The 20,149-nt window shown below is 40.8% G+C and overlaps 1 protein-coding gene across 1 annotated transcript in view; it reads right to left on the bottom strand.

The window, feature by feature from the left end:
• LOC140197014 (NACHT, LRR and PYD domains-containing protein 3-like) overlaps positions 1–20,149 on the bottom strand; it is a 48,336-nt gene that overhangs the window by 16,042 nt on the left and 12,145 nt on the right. Inside the window, exons 2-7 of the mRNA XM_072256947.1 lie at positions 13,553–15,326; positions 11,791–11,877; positions 10,102–10,272; positions 8,173–8,343; positions 4,106–4,276; positions 1,020–1,190 (exon numbers count right to left, since the gene is read on the bottom strand). Coding sequence (XP_072113048.1) covers positions 1,020–1,190; positions 4,106–4,276; positions 8,173–8,343; positions 10,102–10,272; positions 11,791–11,877; positions 13,553–15,326 — 2,545 coding nt within the window. The remainder of the gene's footprint in view (positions 1–1,019; positions 1,191–4,105; positions 4,277–8,172; positions 8,344–10,101; positions 10,273–11,790; positions 11,878–13,552; positions 15,327–20,149) is intronic.

The raw sequence follows: 20,149 nt of genomic DNA, 5'->3' as shown, positions 1-20,149 counted from the left end.
GTCATAATAAACGGCCTGGAAGCTCTATAAGAGCTCTATATTGCTTAAATTTATCTCTATAAAGTCGTTAGTATGGTTCCCCACAAAAGGGCAATATGCATCTTCACTTCTGGAGATCACGGGAAATGGGTTTTAGCTTTCAAGTCTCTCTCCATGGCAGTCACTGTAGATATACAAAAGGCTACTGGAGAAAGAAGGGAGAATATGGTGGAGGAAGGGTTACATATCCTTCACTACCCACATTCTTCACTGGCCTCCCTTCCCATCTTTAAGCAGCTTTGAGTCACTGCGAGGCATGCCCTCATAATACAAGCAAAGCTCAGAGGCAATCTCTGCCGCAAAAGCCTACTGCAGTAATTCAGCTTCCACAGCCAGTCTACTGATAGACAAAATGAGGGAACCAAACATCAAGCACACTTCCTGCTGATGATTTGGAGCAGCATTAGATCTGTGCTTTTCTGTGAATGAAAAATATGAAGAACCTCCACCAGACATGGTGTGTGCAAAGTAATTTTTATGTACCTTTTAGGGGGTGCAGTTTTGAGGCAACTATTTCTAGATGACATCAACAATAATGGTCTGCGTGTGTCAATATTTGCTTCCTAAACCTCATGTATGCTGCAAAGTAACTTACCAACCATATCAGATAAGGTGGCTTCCCAGTGATCCATGTACTATATTGGCTGATTGGCAGATTTCACAGCGATTAGCAGGCCAGTAGACAAAACAAGATGACATGGTTAAACTTGCTTTTGCAAATAGGCTTAATTCTGACTTAAGGTCAATTATAGATGCGGAAGAGGGCTTTAAGTTTATCTGCCCATCTGAACCATAACTGGGTAGAGTGGAGATAACTGAGATGTGCGAAGGATCAGTTAAAACCAACCTTGTTATTTCCTAACCTTGCAGTTGCCTGCTAAACCATCTCCAGGGCACTTTTACAAAATTATGCATTGGCTTCTAATGATGTTTTTATCCATAGAAATAAAAGTTGCTTGAAATGACAGAGAGGTACATACCCCAGATTTTCCAGTTTGCAGTGCGGGTTCTTCAGTGCAGCAGACAGTGCATGAGCACCTGAATCACCCAGTTTATTCATGCCTAGATCTAGTTCTCGGAGCATCTGGTTTGTGACTAACACCGTGGCAAGTTTCTCACAACAAGTAGATGTCAGTTTTGTATTAGTAATCCTGCAAGAAAAAAATGGCAGAAGTCTATACCAAATTCACACAAGCTTTATACATGTAGTATCAGCAATGGATAATTAATATTTATTTGATGAACAAAAGGCATCTCTGTTGACTGGTCTATTAATTCTACTCTCTTCTCTCTTTTTTGTTTGGGATTCATTTATTCAGAACCTGACCATAGAGAATGGAGAAACAAATTTCAGAACAAGTATCAAACCCTGAGCCCATCACCAGACACTCGATGGTAATACCCTATCTAATGTCATACATGCTAATCTTATACCCCACTCCATCTTAATAGCCTACACATCTATTTCTGTACATCCAATCCTTATGTCTACCATCACATCTTATCTCTACTTCTTATATGTTCCTATTGACTTACAGTCTGCCCATATCCTATGAATAATAAACTCACAGATGTGCACCTTAATCTGGTAACCATCACCATCCTAAATTATATCTTTCACCAGACAGCCTACCCCTACACTTAACCTACCAATTGTACACCGATCCCAATGCACTATGTCTTGCACACCCTGTCCATTGCTACAGTAGGTACCTTACTCATGCAGTCTACACACAATTGCATGTCCAATTCAGTATTATCCATCTACTCCCATAAATCCAACACTGACCCATATGTTGATATGCATGCTGTCTTAACCCTCCATCCATCAATGCAGGTTTTTTTTCTTTGCTGTACATCCATTCCTCCATCATAACCATCATTGCATGAGTGTTACACTGCTCTATATCCTGCTTCTAAATCCTATCCATTATCTTACTATCAACTTCAAAACAGTACGCTGTCCATTGCCACACGCCCTATCCATAATTGTATGCTCTATTGCTGCTGTTCACCTGTCATTACTCCCTATTCATCGCCATGAACTAGATGTGCAATGTTACTTATCCTTCATCCGAGTTTGCTGCTGAAACCACATCCACAATTTTATTGTCACTATACTCAATTATTCTCTATGTATTCATGCTTGCCTTTCTATGCATTATCTTCAAATTGTTCATAATGCACACACCCGTATACCAACCTACATCAACTATTGATCATTCCCAACACCTACTTGTCTTACAGCTTAATAACTTACAACCCCTCTTATCGAATTCCCATTAACTTCCATCACATTACATTTGAAACTTTTTCCATCCTTAAGTTAAGAATTTGCCTGAGGGAGATACAACTTTCATCTTCTTTTGGGTGTGCTGGGTAGCACTAATTTCTCTTTGGCATTAATCAAGTAAGGAAGTACCCGATAAAAAAACATTTCTTTGAGAAGTTTCCCAATCCACTCAATGTGTGACACCATTTCCCAGTTGCAATGTTTGATCTGAGTTTTGATCTTTTGATTGTGATCTCATTATACAGGTGACAAGCAAGGCTGGTCTTTAATCGCTTTATCATAGCAGTGCTATATTCCTTACAGCTGCCTCATTGTCAAGCCTCTAAAAATTGATTTTCTTCTCAGGTCACTAGTATTTCTTATTCCTCTTTTAAAAAGCTTTTCACATTCCTTTAGAATTATGGGTGCTCAATCTCCCCAGCTATGGTACATCACTCACTCACCTTATATCTGAACTGATTCCACAACCTACAAACTCACTTTCAAGGACTCTGCAACTCCTTCTCAGTATAATCTATCTATCACCCATCTACTTGCACCATTGTTCTCCTTTCACTCATTGGTTGTTGGTTTACATATAGCTTTTAATTAATTCCATTGTATTTTGTTATTCTCCTGTAAATGCCAACAAAAAATGGATCTCAAAGTAGTGTTTTGTGATATATACTTTGATAATAAACTTTACTTTGACATTAACCCCTATTGTGAGACATATTAGAACCATTAAAAATGGAAAATTGCTGCTTCTGTTTTTCTTGTATGCTCTTTATCACGTAACCATCCCTCACTGGGTCCATTATCAACAAAGTGCCATGCTAATGCATCAAAATACTGTTTAGGACTCTGCTGCTGCACATACTGCATCGATGTCACTGCAATCCCTGTGAAGTGCAACTCCTACCTCTGTTACGCAGGGCTGAATTGCATACGGCCTGCACGTACAAATGAGTGTTCAGGCAGCAGGAGGATGGATTTTTCCATTTGTTGTTGGGCTGCAGGATTTATCTGCCACCAGGGAGCTTGGGTCACTGCTGCATTTCCGACTTGTGAACTGTCCAGTTATGAACAGTTCACAGCAACAGAGCCCTGCCATAGCCTGGGGAGGATTTGTGATAAATAACCACGAGACCATAAGACAAAAGGGGAGAATTAGGCCATTCAGCCCATTGAGTCTGCTCTGCTATTCCATCATGGCTGATCCTCATACACTCAACCCCATATGCCTGCTTTCTCGCCATATCCTTCAATGCCCTGGCCGATCAGGAAACAATCAATTTCCGCCTTAAATATACGCACGGACTTGGCCTCCACCACAGTCTGTGGCAGAGCATTCCACAGATTTACTACTATCTGGCTAAAAAAAGTTCCTCCTTACCTCTGTTCTCAAAGGTCGCCCCTCTATTTTGAGGCTGTGCCCTTCAGTTCTGGATACCCCCACCATAGGAAACATTCTCTCCACATCCACCCTATTTCGTACTTTCAACATTCAGTAGGTTTCAATGAGATGCCCCGACGTTCTTCTAAATTCCAGTGAGTACAGGCCCAAAGCTGCCAAACACTCCTTATATGTTAACCCCTTCATTCCTGGAATCGTCCTCGTGTACCTTCTCTGGACTCTCTCCAATGATAACACATCCTTTCTGAGATAGGGGGCCCAAAACTGTTGACAATATTCTAAGTGCGACCTGACTAGTGTCTTAACTATAGCATTGGTAATTAATGCTTGTAATGATTATAACAATGGAAATTAATGCCTTCTGTATTGTTACTTACTGCAATGATTGTATTGAGCAGCTTGGGTCCATCAGTGCCACAGATAATGCATTTATGCCTGTATCTTGAATAACGTTGGAACTGAGATCCAGATGGGTCAGTGTGTGATTCATTCTGATGGCAGAAGCAAGTTCTTTATAGTTTTTCTGTGACAAAGAATTGCTGGCCAACCTGTAAATCAGAAAAGGAAATCGTGTTATAAATCAGCAAACAACATTAAAGTGCAGACTGTAAATTGACAATGATTGAAATATTCCTGGTAATTGAATTCCAGAAAATTATCTTAATTCACAATATTTTCTAGTGCATGTGCATCTGATCAAGTGTTATTGATTGAAAATGCTATTCAACTCTTCCTAATGTGTTGATATCCCCATCATGGATATGATGTCAATGGATAGAAGTTATAAATATGTGCAGAATAATATTAATGGGTTACAATGATAGCTAAGCCACAAGTCTCCTTTTGAAACTACTTGGTGGGAATAAATAAGATTAAGTTGTCAACAAATGATGAATATTTGCAACTTACTCCAAACTTTTCAAAGTGCATCTGGGATCTCTTAGCACATTGCAGAGTACTTCCACTCCAGTCTCCTCTTGATAAGAGCCCATCATTCCAAAATCAAATGTAGAAGTACTATTCAGCCTGAGTACAGTAAGTTAATATGGAGCAGATATTAATTACTGTTTTTTGTATTATTTTACTTAATTAATGTTTTCTGTGAATACAAAGCAGAGAATTACAATTATGCAAAGCAAACGATAGCTTGAAATTCAAATCAGCCCAATTTTTTGGAGTGTGAAATATGGGAACATCACTTGGCTGATGAATTCCAGGGATACCTGCTACTGGTTCAGGCCTGATCACCATCCTGCTAATGACCAGAGGTATGAGCTAGGCAGCTCACAGACAAATATGATTGCACTTTTAACAAGTGCGATGTTTCAGATGGTTATGAAGGTACACATAGTATTGTCAACAGCTGTATTGGCAACTAAGATACTTCCACAGCACAGACTTATTTCAGATGACAACTGTATCATCTTTCATCTGGGCCAACTGAAACATGGCTAGGATATTAACTGTATCTCTACCAAGCTGGCTAATATTCCCTTGAAATTCAACTATTCCTGCACTTCAGTGCCACGTCACCCAGGTTGATCTGCACAGATCACTAAGATTGTGGTACACTAAGATTGTATTTTTGGTGCAAGATCATATGATAATACTTGTGCTTTCAAGATTTACCTACTCTCAGCTCCTTGTTCTCTAGATGGTTACATTTACTTGTCTCAGAAAGGAAAGAGAAAGACAGGCTAGGCAGGGATGGGTTAAAATTCCAGGTTGAAGATCCTCTCGGGAGGGGGGAGAAGATGGCGGCACGACGACAATGCGCGTGGCCACTTCGGTGATGAATATCTGTTATTTGTCAAGTAGGGGACCGTGCACAGTCCTGATTTGATGGAGACAGATGTGAGAGTACAGCGGAACATCTGGAAAACTTCTGAAATGTCTGCTTTGCTACCACTGCTACTGTGTGGTAACCAGAATCTCTGGAGCTGAAGGCCCTGAAATCCTCGGCTTTGCGTGTTTCAGCGGCTGGGGAGAGGTCGAAGGCGCTCGGGAGGCTGTATCGGAGAGGCTGCTCGGAAGCTCGGAGTTTTCGGACGGATGGACTCAGGGTCGGCTGTGGTCGGCTGCTTCCAAGGTGCAGGTTTCCCCCGCCATCTGAAGGTAGAGCGTTCCTATGAAACGGTTCGTAAGCCGGAATGTCGTAAAGTGAAGAAGCTATTACCATTTATTTATATGGGAAAATTTTGTGAGCGTTCACAGACCCAAAAATAACCTACCAAATCATACCAAATAACACATAAAACCTAAAATAACAGTAACATATAGTAAAAGCAGGAATGATATGATAAATACACGACCTATATAAAGTAGAAATACTTTTCCACAATCATTGCCTGAACTGTTCTCCGTAGCGAAAATCTCATGCAAACACTCTCTGCAGAAACACGGCGCAAGCGCTCTCCAGTAACCTTTAAGCTATGAAGCTGCCAAATCATACCAAATAACACGTAAAGATACACAGCCGATATAAAGTAGAAATAATGTATGTACAGTGTAGTATCATTTACGGAATCCGGAAGACAGTGCAGAGCACACTGATGATGGTGTGTTAGGCTGAGTCGTCGTAGGTTGGGGTGGTGCAGTGGTCCTCACCCTCCAGGCCGCGAACCAATACCAATCCACGAAGAATGCAGGGGTACAGCGGAAGCCGGGATGCGCACAGCACATCTTTAAGAAAAAAGCCAAAATAAACAAGCTAATTAATTAGGTGCCGCCCGGCACGTAAATGTTGGCTCAGATCAGAGGCGACTGCTGATTGCATCGCCTCTGATCTGGGCAGACAATTACGTGCTGGGCGGCACCTAATTAATTAACATGTTTATTTTGGCTTTTTTCTTAAAGATGTGCTGAGTGCCTCCCGGTTACTGCTGCATTTTCCGCGAATCGGTATCTGTCCGCGGCCTGGGGGTTGGGGTGGTGGGACACGGGGGTGTCATCTATGACTGCCCGCCTCGAAGTCGAAGGTCGAGATTCATCATCTGATGTGGAAGGCTTGAAATACGACAGTAGAGTATGCTTGACTGCTGAGCCTCGCGCATTTTTCTATCATACAGTTCTTTGTAAGGGCTCAAACCATCTTGCAAATAAGCCCTAAACCGACGTACCCTTTCAAAATTAAAGTCATACTTTATCATTATCATTCGGTTTCGATTGTTATCCTTTTCTCTTCCAATTGCATCAGCTCTCCATCTATGAGTTCTTGGTCATGGGATGCCAAAACCTCTTCAACATCATCTTCGTCAACTTCCACAAGCCAAACTCACTTTGTCCTTACTTCGTTCACCATGATCGAAATGCTTAATTATGTCTAGTTTTACTCTAAGTGTAACACCCTTATGAGCTCTTTTAGGCTTTTCCGATACCTTAGAACTCATCTTGCAAACGGCTGCTCACAGGCACGTGTTTAAGCAATGCCGGCGAGAATGCCATTCCGAATCCGGGGGAGAGCAGCTATTTGGGGTGCGCGCTGCCTTTTATCGTTGCTGCTTTTCCCGTGCGCTGCCTTTTTTTGTAACAGTGAAAATACCTTCTGTTAGCGAAAACAGGTAACTAATGTAGGTCTTTCATAACAGTGAGGTTTCGTAAAGCGAACGTTCGAAAAGCAGGGGACACCTGTATCGGCAAGTTGACAGTGCCTGGAGGTTTATGGCAGGGAGTTTCTCCCTTTTGCTGCCTGCTATCGGGGACTCAGGAGTTGATCAACTCGGGACTTTGAGACTATTTTTTTTTATTGTGCCTATGGACTGTTCTTCATCAAATTATGGTATTGCTTTGCACTGTTGTAACTATATGTTATAATGATGTGGTTTTGTCAGTGTTAGTCTTTGGTCTGTCTTGTTTTCTGTGATATCACTCCTGAGAAACATTGTATCATTTCTTAATGTATGTATGCATTTCTAAATGACAATAAAAGAGGACTGAGTGTTCTCATAATCTAAAGTTCGTCCTTCAAAATGTTTTAACCAAGTGTCTTTGACTTAAAATATCAACTCTGTTCCTCTTTTCTCAGATGCTGCCTGACCAGCTGAGTGCTTCTTTTAAAAAAGATTTCCAGTGTTTGGAATTTTATTTTTCCCCAAACAACCACAGACAATTAACAGTGAGCAGCAGCTACGTATGGCACAGAGTTTGAAGCTGAGGTTTCAGAGTAAAGGGAATGAGTGTAGAGTAGCCAAGTCACTGAGGTAAGTCCCTTCAAGAGTGGTGATTAAAGTAAGTAATATCAAGAATCCCTGATATTCATGCACTTGTCAGGTCAGCCATCAACTAACTGAATTACGACCAACGAATTTTGTATGTGTTGCAATGGATTTTGCCGTTAGGTTGTCTTGCCCATTTTTTCTCTCCCATGCAAAATTAATTCATAAATTAATGTTGCCAGAGAGTAATATTTGAATGTTTGTGATGATCATGCACAATAAGGACATACCCCAACTTTTGTAACTTGCAGTGTGAATCCTTCAGTGCTGCAGACAATATCTTCAGTCCTGCTTCACCCACTCTATTGTTGCTCAGATTCAGTTCCTGCAGTGTTTGGTTTATCAGAAGTACAGAGACCAACGCCTCCCAGCTTCCAGTTGAGAGATTATTATTGCTCAGACTGAAGAGATTAATAACAGTTAGCATGTTTGAAGCTGAAGTTAAACTATTTATCTAGTATTTGGCAAATCAAATCATGTTTATAACATTTTAAATATTAAACATGGCTCTTAAATTGAATAAATATCAGATTCTCCTTTGGATTTTGTAGTCAATGGTAAATAGTATTCGACATTGACTCTGGGATTATTAGACATAGAAGTGGCACAAAGTAAGCGTCTACATACCTATACGTTTTGTAAAATCACTACCCATGATTAAAATTTTAAAGGAATGCGATTCCCATAAAAATTAATTTTTAGAGCTAATGAAGTAAGTATTGTAATGAATAAACTCTTCTCAGGCTTTCAGCTGGGTACAGGTATCGATTGTAACCGATGTTTCGTTGACAAACTCTGCCATTTTCAGGGATGATCATTCCTGATGAAGGTCACAGAGTTTGTCTTCAAAATATCGGTTATAATCAATACCTGTATCTGACTGGAAGCCTGAGAAGAGTTTATTCGTCGTATACACCAGGAAAGCAGTAGATCTGAAGGGTTGTAATGCTTGAATGTGATTAACAGTACTCTTAAAGAGACATGTAAATTTGAATGGATAAGAACTATTTTTATCTGGTGTGTGTATGGGTGCATGCCTAGCCTCTACCCCACTGTGTGTGCTTCATTGTCTCTCAGAAAATTAATGGGATAGCAAGGCTTTTAAAAGTGTAAATGCCTTTGTGGCAACACTACAGTCTGCTATCTGATTTTTTTTCTATTCATAGGCAGTGCCAAGTTTTACTTTTGTTCTTAACTACATAATTGTAGCCATTTGTTTTCCTAGACAATAAACATACGTATATAACCATTTTCTGGACATCTGTTAGACTGGAATCATTACTTTATTATTTGAAATTGTTATTACTAGAACAAGCCATATAAAGATAAGAGTATAGATTAGAGTCAGTTTGTGGGAAGGTTCTGCCTTCTGCATTAAACCGTTGGCAAATAATTGCCACAAGCCATGTTGGGGAGCAGGTGAATGGTGAAGTTACAGTGCACAAATTTAAAGTGGGGCTAGGTAGAACTGTAGATGGAGATGGGGAATGGAGGAGAGTGGAATGACCAGTGAAGTAATCACTGTTACAATCAAAGGAAAACCACTGGTTATTTTGACTAATACCAACAATGTTCTGGGACTCAGGAGGCCTAATTGGAGAGCTTAAAAGAAAGAAGGGAAATTTTCCCTTCGATGCGAGTTCAGTGAAACCCTCTCTCGCTGCTCCCCTCTGTAATCTATTCTATTCCAAGGATGCTGCCTGGCCTGCCGAATTCCTCCAGCCTTTTGTGTATGTTGCTTGCATTTCCAGCACCTTCAGATTTTCTCTTGTTTGTGATTGGACTACTACACTGTGAAGTCTCTTCCAGGGATGCCTATGCTGAAGAAGTTTAAATCTTCCCTTCGATGGGAGCTCAGTGAAACCCTCTCTCACTGCTCCCCCTCAGTGATCTATGCTTTTCTCTGAATGCTGCCTGGCCTGCTGAGCTCCCCCACCATTTTGTGTGTGTAGGCCAGAAAGGTGGTCTAGTGGTCGCCAGATGCTGGCTGGGCTTTAAATGGATTTAATTAAGTTGTAAATGGTCACCCAAAGCAGAATGTCCAAGTAAAATATAAAGAAGAACTGCTAGAGGTTTGAACAGAAGGTTAGTTATATCCAAAACTCAATACTAATTGAACATTTGAGTTTGAAATGATACATGCAAAGTATTTCACATACTTTAGTTTCTGTATTCTGCACTGAGGCTGCTTCAGAACCGTAGACAGTAAACATATTCCTTTATCTCCGAGATGGTTCTCACACAGGTTCACGTTCCTCAGCATGCGGTTATTGCTTAGAATGAAGGCTAAGGCTTCACAACATTTATGTGTGAGATCATTTCTTTCCAACCTGTGCAAAAGAGAAAAAAAAAAGATAAATATGCATTAAATTGAGCATATTGACATTCATTCCAAATTCTATGACATTTGATGCAATATTGAGAAGTTTAGGCTATTGAAACATGGGGGTGGGCGGCGGCATAGTAACACAGTGGTTAGTGCAATTGCTTTACAATGCCAGTGATCACTGACTGGGGTTCGATTCATGCCATTCCCTCTAAGGAGTTTGTAAGGAATCTGTCTCTGAGGGTTCTCCCCATGACCATGTGGGTTTCCTCTCACACTTTGAAGACATATGGTTAAGGTTACTGAATCGTGGGCATCTCATGTTGGTGATGGAAGCATGGCAACACCTGCGGGCTGCCCCCAGAACAATCCTTGGACTGTGTTTGTCGTGGATGCAAAAAGGGTGCATTTCACTCTATGTTTCGATGTTTGGATGTACATGTGACAAATAAGGCTAAACTTTAAACACCTTTACATCTTTAAATCTTCTCTTGTTTGCAATTTCCAATGTACTTGTTTTTTGCCACCACTATAAATAGCCATAGAAAATATTGGTGAAGTCGCATTTGGAGTACCGTGCACAGTTCTGCTTACCTTGTCATAGAAAGGTTATCAATAAGTGGGAAAGTATGCAAAAATATTCCCAAGACCAGAGAGACCAAGTTTTAAGGAGAAGCTGTTTTGTCTGGGACTTTTTCCTTGAAGCATAGGAGGCTGAGGTTTATAATATCATGAGAGGCATAGATAAGGATTCGCCATTGTGTCCTCTCCCAAGTAGGGGAGTCCAAAACTAGAGAGCGGCCCAAGAGGTGGTACAGATGCCGGAAATCTTGAGCAACACACACACCAAATGCTGGAGGAACTCAGAAAGTCAGGCACCATCAATGGAGGCAAATGAACAGTTGACATTTTGAGTTGACTGAAAGGGTCCTGGCATGAAAGTTCACCTGCTCATTTCCTTCCCATTGATTCTGCCTGCTCTGCTAAGTTCATCCAGTATTTTGTGTGTATTGCCCAAAACTAGGCAGCATAGATTTAAAGTGAACAGGGAAAGTTTTAAAAGGGTACTAAGCAGCAACATTTCACAATGAGAGCGGTATATATATGGAATGAGCTGCTAGGGGAGGAGGTGCAGTCACAACATTTAAAACATTTGGACAGATACGTCGATAGGATATTGATATGTAAGTAATATTGATTAGGCTTTAATTACTTGATGAATGAACATAAGAAAACAATTAATTGATATTTCCCTTTGTTAGAGATTCTAGAAAGTTCAAAAACAGTTTGGACATTAAAAAAATTTCAACATTATACAGGATCTGATCATCTAATATCTTTAATCTACCGACCTGAAAATATAAATATTTTCAAATAATTTGTACTTTTTATTTCATAACTCAAATACTTTGAGTCAATGCCCAGAAAGTAACTTCAACTCAGAGTACGAGACTGATTCGATGTACCACTACGTTCTATAAGGAACAAATTGGATGAAGCATTAAGGTTTTTCACAACTTACTCTAAATTTTGCAAGTTTCCTTCTTGACTTTTGATCACTTGAGCTAATATTTTGACTCCAGAATCTCCTAAATTTGATCCGTTCATCCTAAGTGGAAACAATTTACAAATAAATTTACCATCAAACTGCAACATTCATTTGAGAAGGAAGTCCCAGGTACTGTTAGTTCCTCAATTAAAATAAAGCAAATATTACTTTTTATGTACTCATTGTAAATTTATTATTTTCTCACAGAATCAAGAATTTAATTTTGATTTTTCCTTAAAAAGATGTGTTGGGGATCTACAGGGTATAGAATTCACAGCTAATTATTCGGTGATATAAAATTAAGAATTGAATAGTTGAACCCTGGAGCACATCCTCAGTGGCTGTGCAAGGGCACTTGGTGAGGGACGGTACAGGTGGAGGCATGATCAGGTCCTGAAGACCATCGCTGAAGCTGTCAGCGCAGGAGTTGAGTGGGCGAGGCGGTCCCGACCCTCCAAGCAGACCATTGCCTTTGTCAGAGCCGGGGAACAGCCAATACCTGCCAAAGGAACATCTGCAGGCATTCTGACCTCTGCAAGGGACTGGCAACTGTTGGTGGACCTCAAAGGGCAACTGAAGTTCCCCAACCATATCGTAGCCACCACCCTGCGACCAGACATTGTCCTAGTGTCTGAGTCGACTAAGCAAGTGGTGCTGCTGGAGCTGACAGTCCCATGGGAAGATAGCTTGGAAGAGGCCTTTGAAAGGAAGCTCTCCAAGTATGCAGGACTGGTCAGCAACTGTCAGCAGGCTGGATGGAGAGTGAGGTGTCTCCCAGTGGAGGTTGGTTGTAGGGGATTCGTAGCCCGTTCTTTAGTTAGAGCCTTCAGCATTTTGGGCATGGCTCAAAAGAGGGGAGCCATGGAGTCATAAGTAGCTAGATATCTGGACACAAGCTGGGGTCTGATCAGCCCTGGCTGGGTCACCTGGAGGAGGTTGTATGATGTTGAAAGACCCGAAACACCCGATGATTCCAGGAACATCACTGAAGATGTGTCCAGAAGCATCAATAGATGTATGTACACAGCATCAGTTCTGGTAAACATCACAAATATGGTATAATTTTGATGTAATTTTCCTTACTATGCACTCTAATCATATTTTACAACTATATGGAACTTGAAGTAACACATACTAATTTCGAATGTTGATCTTAGGTATCACCACAAAAAAAAAAACATGATTGTATGTGTTCAGTAAAAACAGGAAGTGCTGAAAATACTATCTGGCTGGGCAGTATCTATAGTGAGAGAAACAGAGTTAATGTATCAAGTGTCTGATATTTTATTAGAACTCTGTATATATGCTTATCTTTGTATAAAGTACATCAAGTAAGAATATAAGTAGCCACCAAATTATTGGTAGAAAAGTTAAAATGAGAGCAGGAATAATGAGTGAATGGTTGGCTTTTGACGGCAGCATGGAAGTAAAAATAATGTACGTAAAGTTCTCAGATGTCTTATTGTGGATTGCATAATTTTACCTAGATCAAAATATCACATTCTCAGTAGAAAGAAAATGAAAGTTAGTTCATTGTATGTGGCAGAAAGATAAATTCTAATTGAGTTCTCTGCTGTTTATTTTCTAATTTTTGCTCTTGTGATCATTAAGTGGGGAACATCACCCACTGATCACAGAATGGTGGAAAATGTTTCTATTGTCAGCTTCACATAATCTGCAATGACTTATTGAATGTTATTGATAAAATATTTTCGACGGGAAGCAGCATCCTTACTTTAAACTTGTAAAAGTGAACAGAACTGGAGCCAATCTCCGAAGACCGATGGAAGATATTTTGTGTTCCGATAGACTGAACATCTCACAGTTTTCCTCTGACATTTTCGAAACCAGGGCCATTGCAGAGTAATCCATAGGTGACAGAGTCCGATATGTGGCAGCCTCAGTAGGCAGGTTATTGTTAAGCTGCACCACAAATGAATTATCACCTAATTCAATTAAACATTGTATTAGAGTGAGGCATTTTTCTGGAGGAATATCTTCCTGTAATTTTTGCTTCAAAAATTGAGTGATCTTTGTTATATCATCATGATCAATTTCACAACTCGTCATCAGCCCTTTCAAACTTTGGTGACTTGTTGTCCCTAGTCCACAAAGGAATCTGAGAAATAAATCTGAGTGACCACTGGGACTTTTGATGGTTTCTTTGCAGGCCTGTTTAAGGATGTGGAAATAGCTGAGTTTTTCATGTTGCTGTTGCATCTTTGGTTTGGTCAATGTCATTAAAGGATTTGATTTGGTGCAGTGAAATGAAAGAAAAACATACAAAGCAGCCATGTATTCTTGCAGTGCTCCATGAACAAAGGAGATGTTCTTTAAGTTGTTGGGATTTCCCTTTGTAAGTTCCTTACATATTCCACTCTCCATCAGGGAGACGTCAGCATTGTACATTCTTAAACGATTCTTGTTGAATATAAATGTTTGACTTCTCAGCAAATCAAAAGCCAAGTTTGCCAAATTAATGATGTCTCTTTGCTTTGACTTCATGAATTCAGCAATAGTTTCCCCTGCGCTTCCTAAATCTGCCTGTCGTTGCTGTTGATTAGAGAGGATTTGAACTAAAAAATTGTTGAAGACAGGTGTGATTGCAATGGGCACGTAATCACCGAGCCCTTGGCATTGAAATGATTTTAATGCATCTTCCAAAAAGGTTGACAAAACAGAACAAAAAATGGGCAGGTAACATAGAAAGGATAGGCTCTTTTCTTTCTTCATAACTGAAATCATTTTCTCTGCCAGGTGCCTATTTTCATACTTCTTGAGAAAGTACTCCCTCTTCTGATGTTCACTGAGACCTCGTATTGCAGTCAGCCTGTCAATATAACTTAGAGGTACCTGTCCCATAGCCGCTGGCCGGGTGGTGATCCAAACTGAAGAGGAAGGATGAATGTTACCTCTGATAAGGTTTGAGAGCAAGGATTCAAGTGGCCTTGATTCACATTCATCATAGCAAGCTAACTGGTTTTCAAAATTTAGAGTTTGCCTACTTTCATCTAGTCCATCAAATATATACAAGCACTTGATTGATGTGTTTGAAAAAATCTCTTTGCAATCCTGCATATGTGGGTAGCAAAACTCTATAAGTTGCATCAGGCTTAGTGTCATTTGTGGCAGCGTATTGAGTGTACGGAATGGGAACATGAATATGAAATCAAATTCTGGGAGTATAGATCCGGCAGCCCAGTCATGAATTAACTTTTCTACACATGCGGTTTTGCCAATTCCAGCTATTCCTTTTGTAAGGGTGGTTCTGTGAGGCTTATGCCCTTCAGGTTCTGGTTTTAAAATCTCTGCATATCTAAGGAAGCGGTCGGGTCTGATCTTCTGATCCATACATTGGTGCTCCGGGCCTTCGTGCTGCCGAGACTGTGCACTGCTTTCAGTGACCCATAGATCTGTAAACTTGTTGCACGCAGACTCTCCTCTTATGCACACACACATTTCCTTCAAAACCTTGATGTGAGTTGTTTTGAGATGCAGAAGAACATCTTCTAAAATGAAAAGAAGGAGCAGAAGAAAATAATTCCAGGTGAATATTCACTGTGATATATGCATCCCTAAGTGATTGAAGTTTGAAATTTTAGTATCCATTTATCTTAAACAAAATTTTAAAAAGTACTACAATAATCAGCCAGATGAAATTGATCTTAAGACCATAAAATGTAGGAGCAGAATTATACAATTCAGCCCAACGAGTCTGCTCTACCATTCCCTCATGACTAATGTGTTAACCACCCCCCCAACCCATTCTCCTGCCTTCTTCCCATAACCTTTGACACCATTACTAATCAAAAACCTATCAATCTCTACCTTGACTACACCCAATGACTTTGCCTCTGTTGTGGTAGCTAATTGTGTTATTCCGACGTCACTCACTAAGCCACTCCCACTTGGGCGGAGTTCACATATTGTACAAGCAGTGTTGTCAATAAAGTTCAGTTGAACATCCTGCATGCTGGCATCTTGGTGTGTTCTGCACTATCCCTCAATATCAAACATAACTAATGAAGAACTGCCTGGCCTGCTGAGATCCTCCAGCATTTTTATGGTGTCTACAGTGGTTGATTGTTAATGAATTGATGCTACAAACCAGCCGATCTCCCCAACAAGAAAGAATTTACAGTAAGACTGTTTTGTTTATATATAGCTATGAAAAATATTCCAAAGACTTATCAACCTAATCTGCCTATGCCAATTTGATAATTGTATACACTGCATGAGCTGAGAACTGGCCAGGGTTGCTAGGCAACACCTTCAAGCTACACCCAAAAGTGGATTCATTGTAATAATCTGTGGGCAACTAGCCCGTGAAAGTGCACAGAGACACAGACACAGCAGAAAAGTCAGTCAAACTCTCAGGGAGAGAAAAGAAGCCTTTTGTAGTCCAAATAAATAAAATAATAAATAAACAAACAAACAGGAAAATGACACAGATACCTGCAGTACCTATATCTACTTGCCTTGAAAAACCTCCCAAGACATTTGATTTCTCTAAATCAGGGCATTCAGGCTTCAGAAGAGCATCAAGTAAGCACACTGGTATACGGCATGGGTGACAAAGCAGATGACATCACAGGTGGACTAGAATTGACAGGTGGTCAGAAAAAGGAGCATAAAACAGCGCAGGACAAATTCAAAGAATATTTCATAGGAAGGTGAAATGTGATATATGAAATGGTAACATTCAAATCCAGAAAACAGGAGCCAGAGGAAATTGTAAATGACTTCATCTCAGCATTGTATGGCCAGTCAGACAACTGTGCATATGGAAATCTGAGAGCTGAGCTCTTTAGAGATAAAATTGTTGCTGGGCTACTGGACACCAAATGGTTGCAGGCAAATCTCACATCAGAGAAAGCTATTACTATGGTCAGGCAAAATGAGAATGTTCATCAGCAACAGGCGGAATTCAGGTACAACTTGAAGAAACTGAAACAGGCCAGAATCACTCTGAACAAAAAGAAATGCAAATTTGCAAAGTTGGTGGTTGAATATAGTAGCGTCCACCATCATCCATGGCAAGGAATTCCACACATTCACCACCTTCTGGCTGAAGAAATTCCTCCTCATCTGTGTTCTAAAGAGACTACCGTGTATCCTGAGGCTGTGCCCTCTGGTCCTAGACTCTCCTACTATAGGAAACATCCTCTCCACATCCACTCCATCCACGCTAGTTAGGCCTTTCAATATTTGATAGGTTTAAATGAGATCTCCCCCCCCCCACCCATTCTTCTAAACTCCAGCGAAAACAGGACCAGAGCTATCAAACACTCCTCATACATACAAAGGATTATTCTTGTGAACCTCCTCAGGATACCCTTTTATAGATAAAGGACCCAAAACTGCTCACCATATTCCTAGAGACAAAAGAATCTGCAGATACTGGAAATCCGAGCAACACACACAAAATGCTGGAGGAGCTCATCAGGTCAGGCAGCATCTACAGAAAAGAGTACAGTCGATGTTTTGGGTCGATGGAGAGTCATGTCCTGATCAACCCTAATGAGGGGCCTCACTGCGAAAATTCAACCGCTTACTCTTTTCCATAGATGCTGTTCCTTTAGCCTTTTGTGTGTGTTGCACCATGTTCCCAGTGCAGTCTGCCAAGGCCTTATAATGCCTTTATATTATACTATAGAGAGGGTGCAGAGGAGACTTACAAGGATATTGACTGGATTGAAGAACATGCCTTATGAGAATAGGTTGAGTTAACTTGGACTTTCCATAAGACCATAAGACAAAGGAGCAGAAGTCGGCCATTCGGCCCATCGAGTCTGCTCCGCCATTTTATCATGAGCTGATCCATTCTCCTATTTAGTCAAACTCCCCCGCCTTCTCACCATAACCTTTGATGCCCTGGTTACTCAGATACCTATCAATCTCTGCCTTAAATACATCCAATGACTTGGCCTCCACTGCTGCCCATGGCAACAAGTTCCATAGATTCACCACCCTCTGGCTAAAAAAATTTCTTTGCATCTCTGTTCTGAATGGGCGCCTTTCAATCCTTAAGTCATGCCCTTTCATATTAGATTCCCCCACCATGGGAAACAATTTTGCCACATCCACTCAGTCCATGCCTTTCAACATTCGAAATGTTTCTATAAGGTCTCCCCTCATTCTTCTAAACTCCAAGGAATACAGTCCAAGAGTGGACAAACGTTCCTCATATGTTAACCCTCTCATTCCTGGAATCATTCCAGTGAATCTTCTCTGAACCCTTGCCAACGTCAGCACATCCTTTCTTAAATAAGGAGACCAAAACTGCCCACAGTACTCCAAGGGAGGTCTTACCAGTGCCTTATAGAGCCTCAACATCACATCCCTGCTCCTATACTCTATTCCTCTAGAAATGAATGCCAACATTGCATTTGCCTTCTTCACCACCGACTCAGCCTGGAGGTTAACCTTAAGGGTATCCTGCACGAGGACTCCCAAGTTCCATTGCATCTCAGAACTTTGAATTCTCTCCATTTAAATAATAGTCTGCCTGTTTATTTCTTCTGCCAAAGTGCATAATCATACACTTTCCAACATTGTATTTCATTTGCCACTTCTTTGCCCATTCTCCCAATCTATCCAAGTCTCTCTGCAGACTCTCTGTTTCCTCAGCACTACTGGCCCCTCCACCTATCTTTGTATCATCAGCAAACTTAGCCACAAAGCCATCTATTCCATAATCCAAATCGTTGATGTACAACATAAAAAGAAGCAGCCCCAACACGGACCCCTGTGGAAAACCACTGGCAACCGGCAGCCAACCAGAATAGGATCCCTTTATTCCCACCCTGTGTTTCCTGCCAATCAGCCAATGCTCTATCCATGTATGTAACTTTCCCATAATTCCATGGGCTCTTATCTCGCTAAGCAGCCTCATGTGTGGCACCTTGTCAAAGGCCTTTTGAAAATCCAAATATACAACATCCACTGCATCTCCCTTGTCTAGCCTACTTGTAATTTCCTCAAAAAATTGTAATAGGTTTGTTAGGCAGGATTTTCCTTTAAGGAAACCATGCTGAGTTCTGCCTATCTTGTCATATGCCTCCAGGTACGCTGTAACCTCATCCTTGACAATTGACTCCAACAACTTCCCAACCACTGATTTCAAGCTAACAGGTCTATAATTTCCTTTTTGCTTCCTTGCCTCCTTCTTAAATAGTGGAGTGACATTTGCTATCTTCCAGTTCTCCAGAACCATGCCAGAATCTATCGACTTTTGAAAGATCATTGCTAATGCCTCCGCAATCTCCACAGCTACTTCCTTCAGAACATGACGGTGCATTCCATTTGGTCCGGGAGATTTATCTACCTTTAGACTATTCAGCTTCCTGAGTACTTTCTCTGTCATAATTGTGACTGCGCTCACTTCTCTTCCCTGACATCCTTGAGTGTCCAGTATACTGCTGATGTCTTCCTCAGTGAAGACTGAAGCAAAATACTCATACGGTTCCTCTGTCATCTCCTTATCTCCCATTACAATTTCTCCAGCATCATTTTCTATCAGTCGTATATCTACTCTCATCTGTCTTTTACTCTTTATATACTTGAAAAAGCTTATAGTATCCTCTTTGATATTATTTGCTAGCTTCCTTTCATAGTTCATCTATTCCCTCTTAATGACCTTCTTAGTTTCCTTTTGTAAGCTTTTAAAAGCTTCCCAATCCTCTGTCTTCCCATTAATTTTTGCTTCCTTGTATGCCCTCTTCTTTGTTTTAACTTTGACTTTGACTTCTCTTGTCAGTCACGGTGGCATCCTTTTTCCATTCGAAAATTTCTTCTTTTTTGGAATATATCTATCTTGCACCTTCCTCACTTCTTGCATAAACTCCAGCCACTGCTGCTCTGCTGTCCTTCCCACAAGTGTCCCTTTCCAGTCAACTTTGGCCAGTTCCTCTCTCACGCCACTGTAATTTCCTTTACTCCACTGAAATACCGACACATCAGATTTCGTCTTCTCTTTCTCAAATGTCACAGTGAACTCAATCATGTTATGATCACTGCCTCCTAAGGGTTCCTTCACCTCAATCTCTCTAATCACCTCCTGTTCATTACACAATACCCAATCTAGTACAGCCGATCCCCTGGTGGGCTCAACAACAAGCTGTTCTAAAAAGCCATCTCGCAGACATTCTACAAATTCTCTCTCTTGAGATCCAGTGCTGACCTAATTTTCCCAATCCACTCGCATGTTAAAATCCCCCACAATTATCATAACACTGCCCTTCTGACAAGCCTTTTCTATTTCCTGTTGTAATTTGTAGTCCACATCACTGCAGCTGTTAAGAGGCCTGTATATAACTGCCATCAGGGTCCT

Source organism: Mobula birostris, chromosome 4 (assembly GCF_030028105.1).
Source record: "Mobula birostris isolate sMobBir1 chromosome 4, sMobBir1.hap1, whole genome shotgun sequence".
NCBI classification, from domain to species: domain Eukaryota; kingdom Metazoa; phylum Chordata; class Chondrichthyes; order Myliobatiformes; family Myliobatidae; genus Mobula; species Mobula birostris.
Note: the sequence above shows the minus strand (reverse complement) of the source record. Positions and strands in the feature narration are given on the sequence as shown.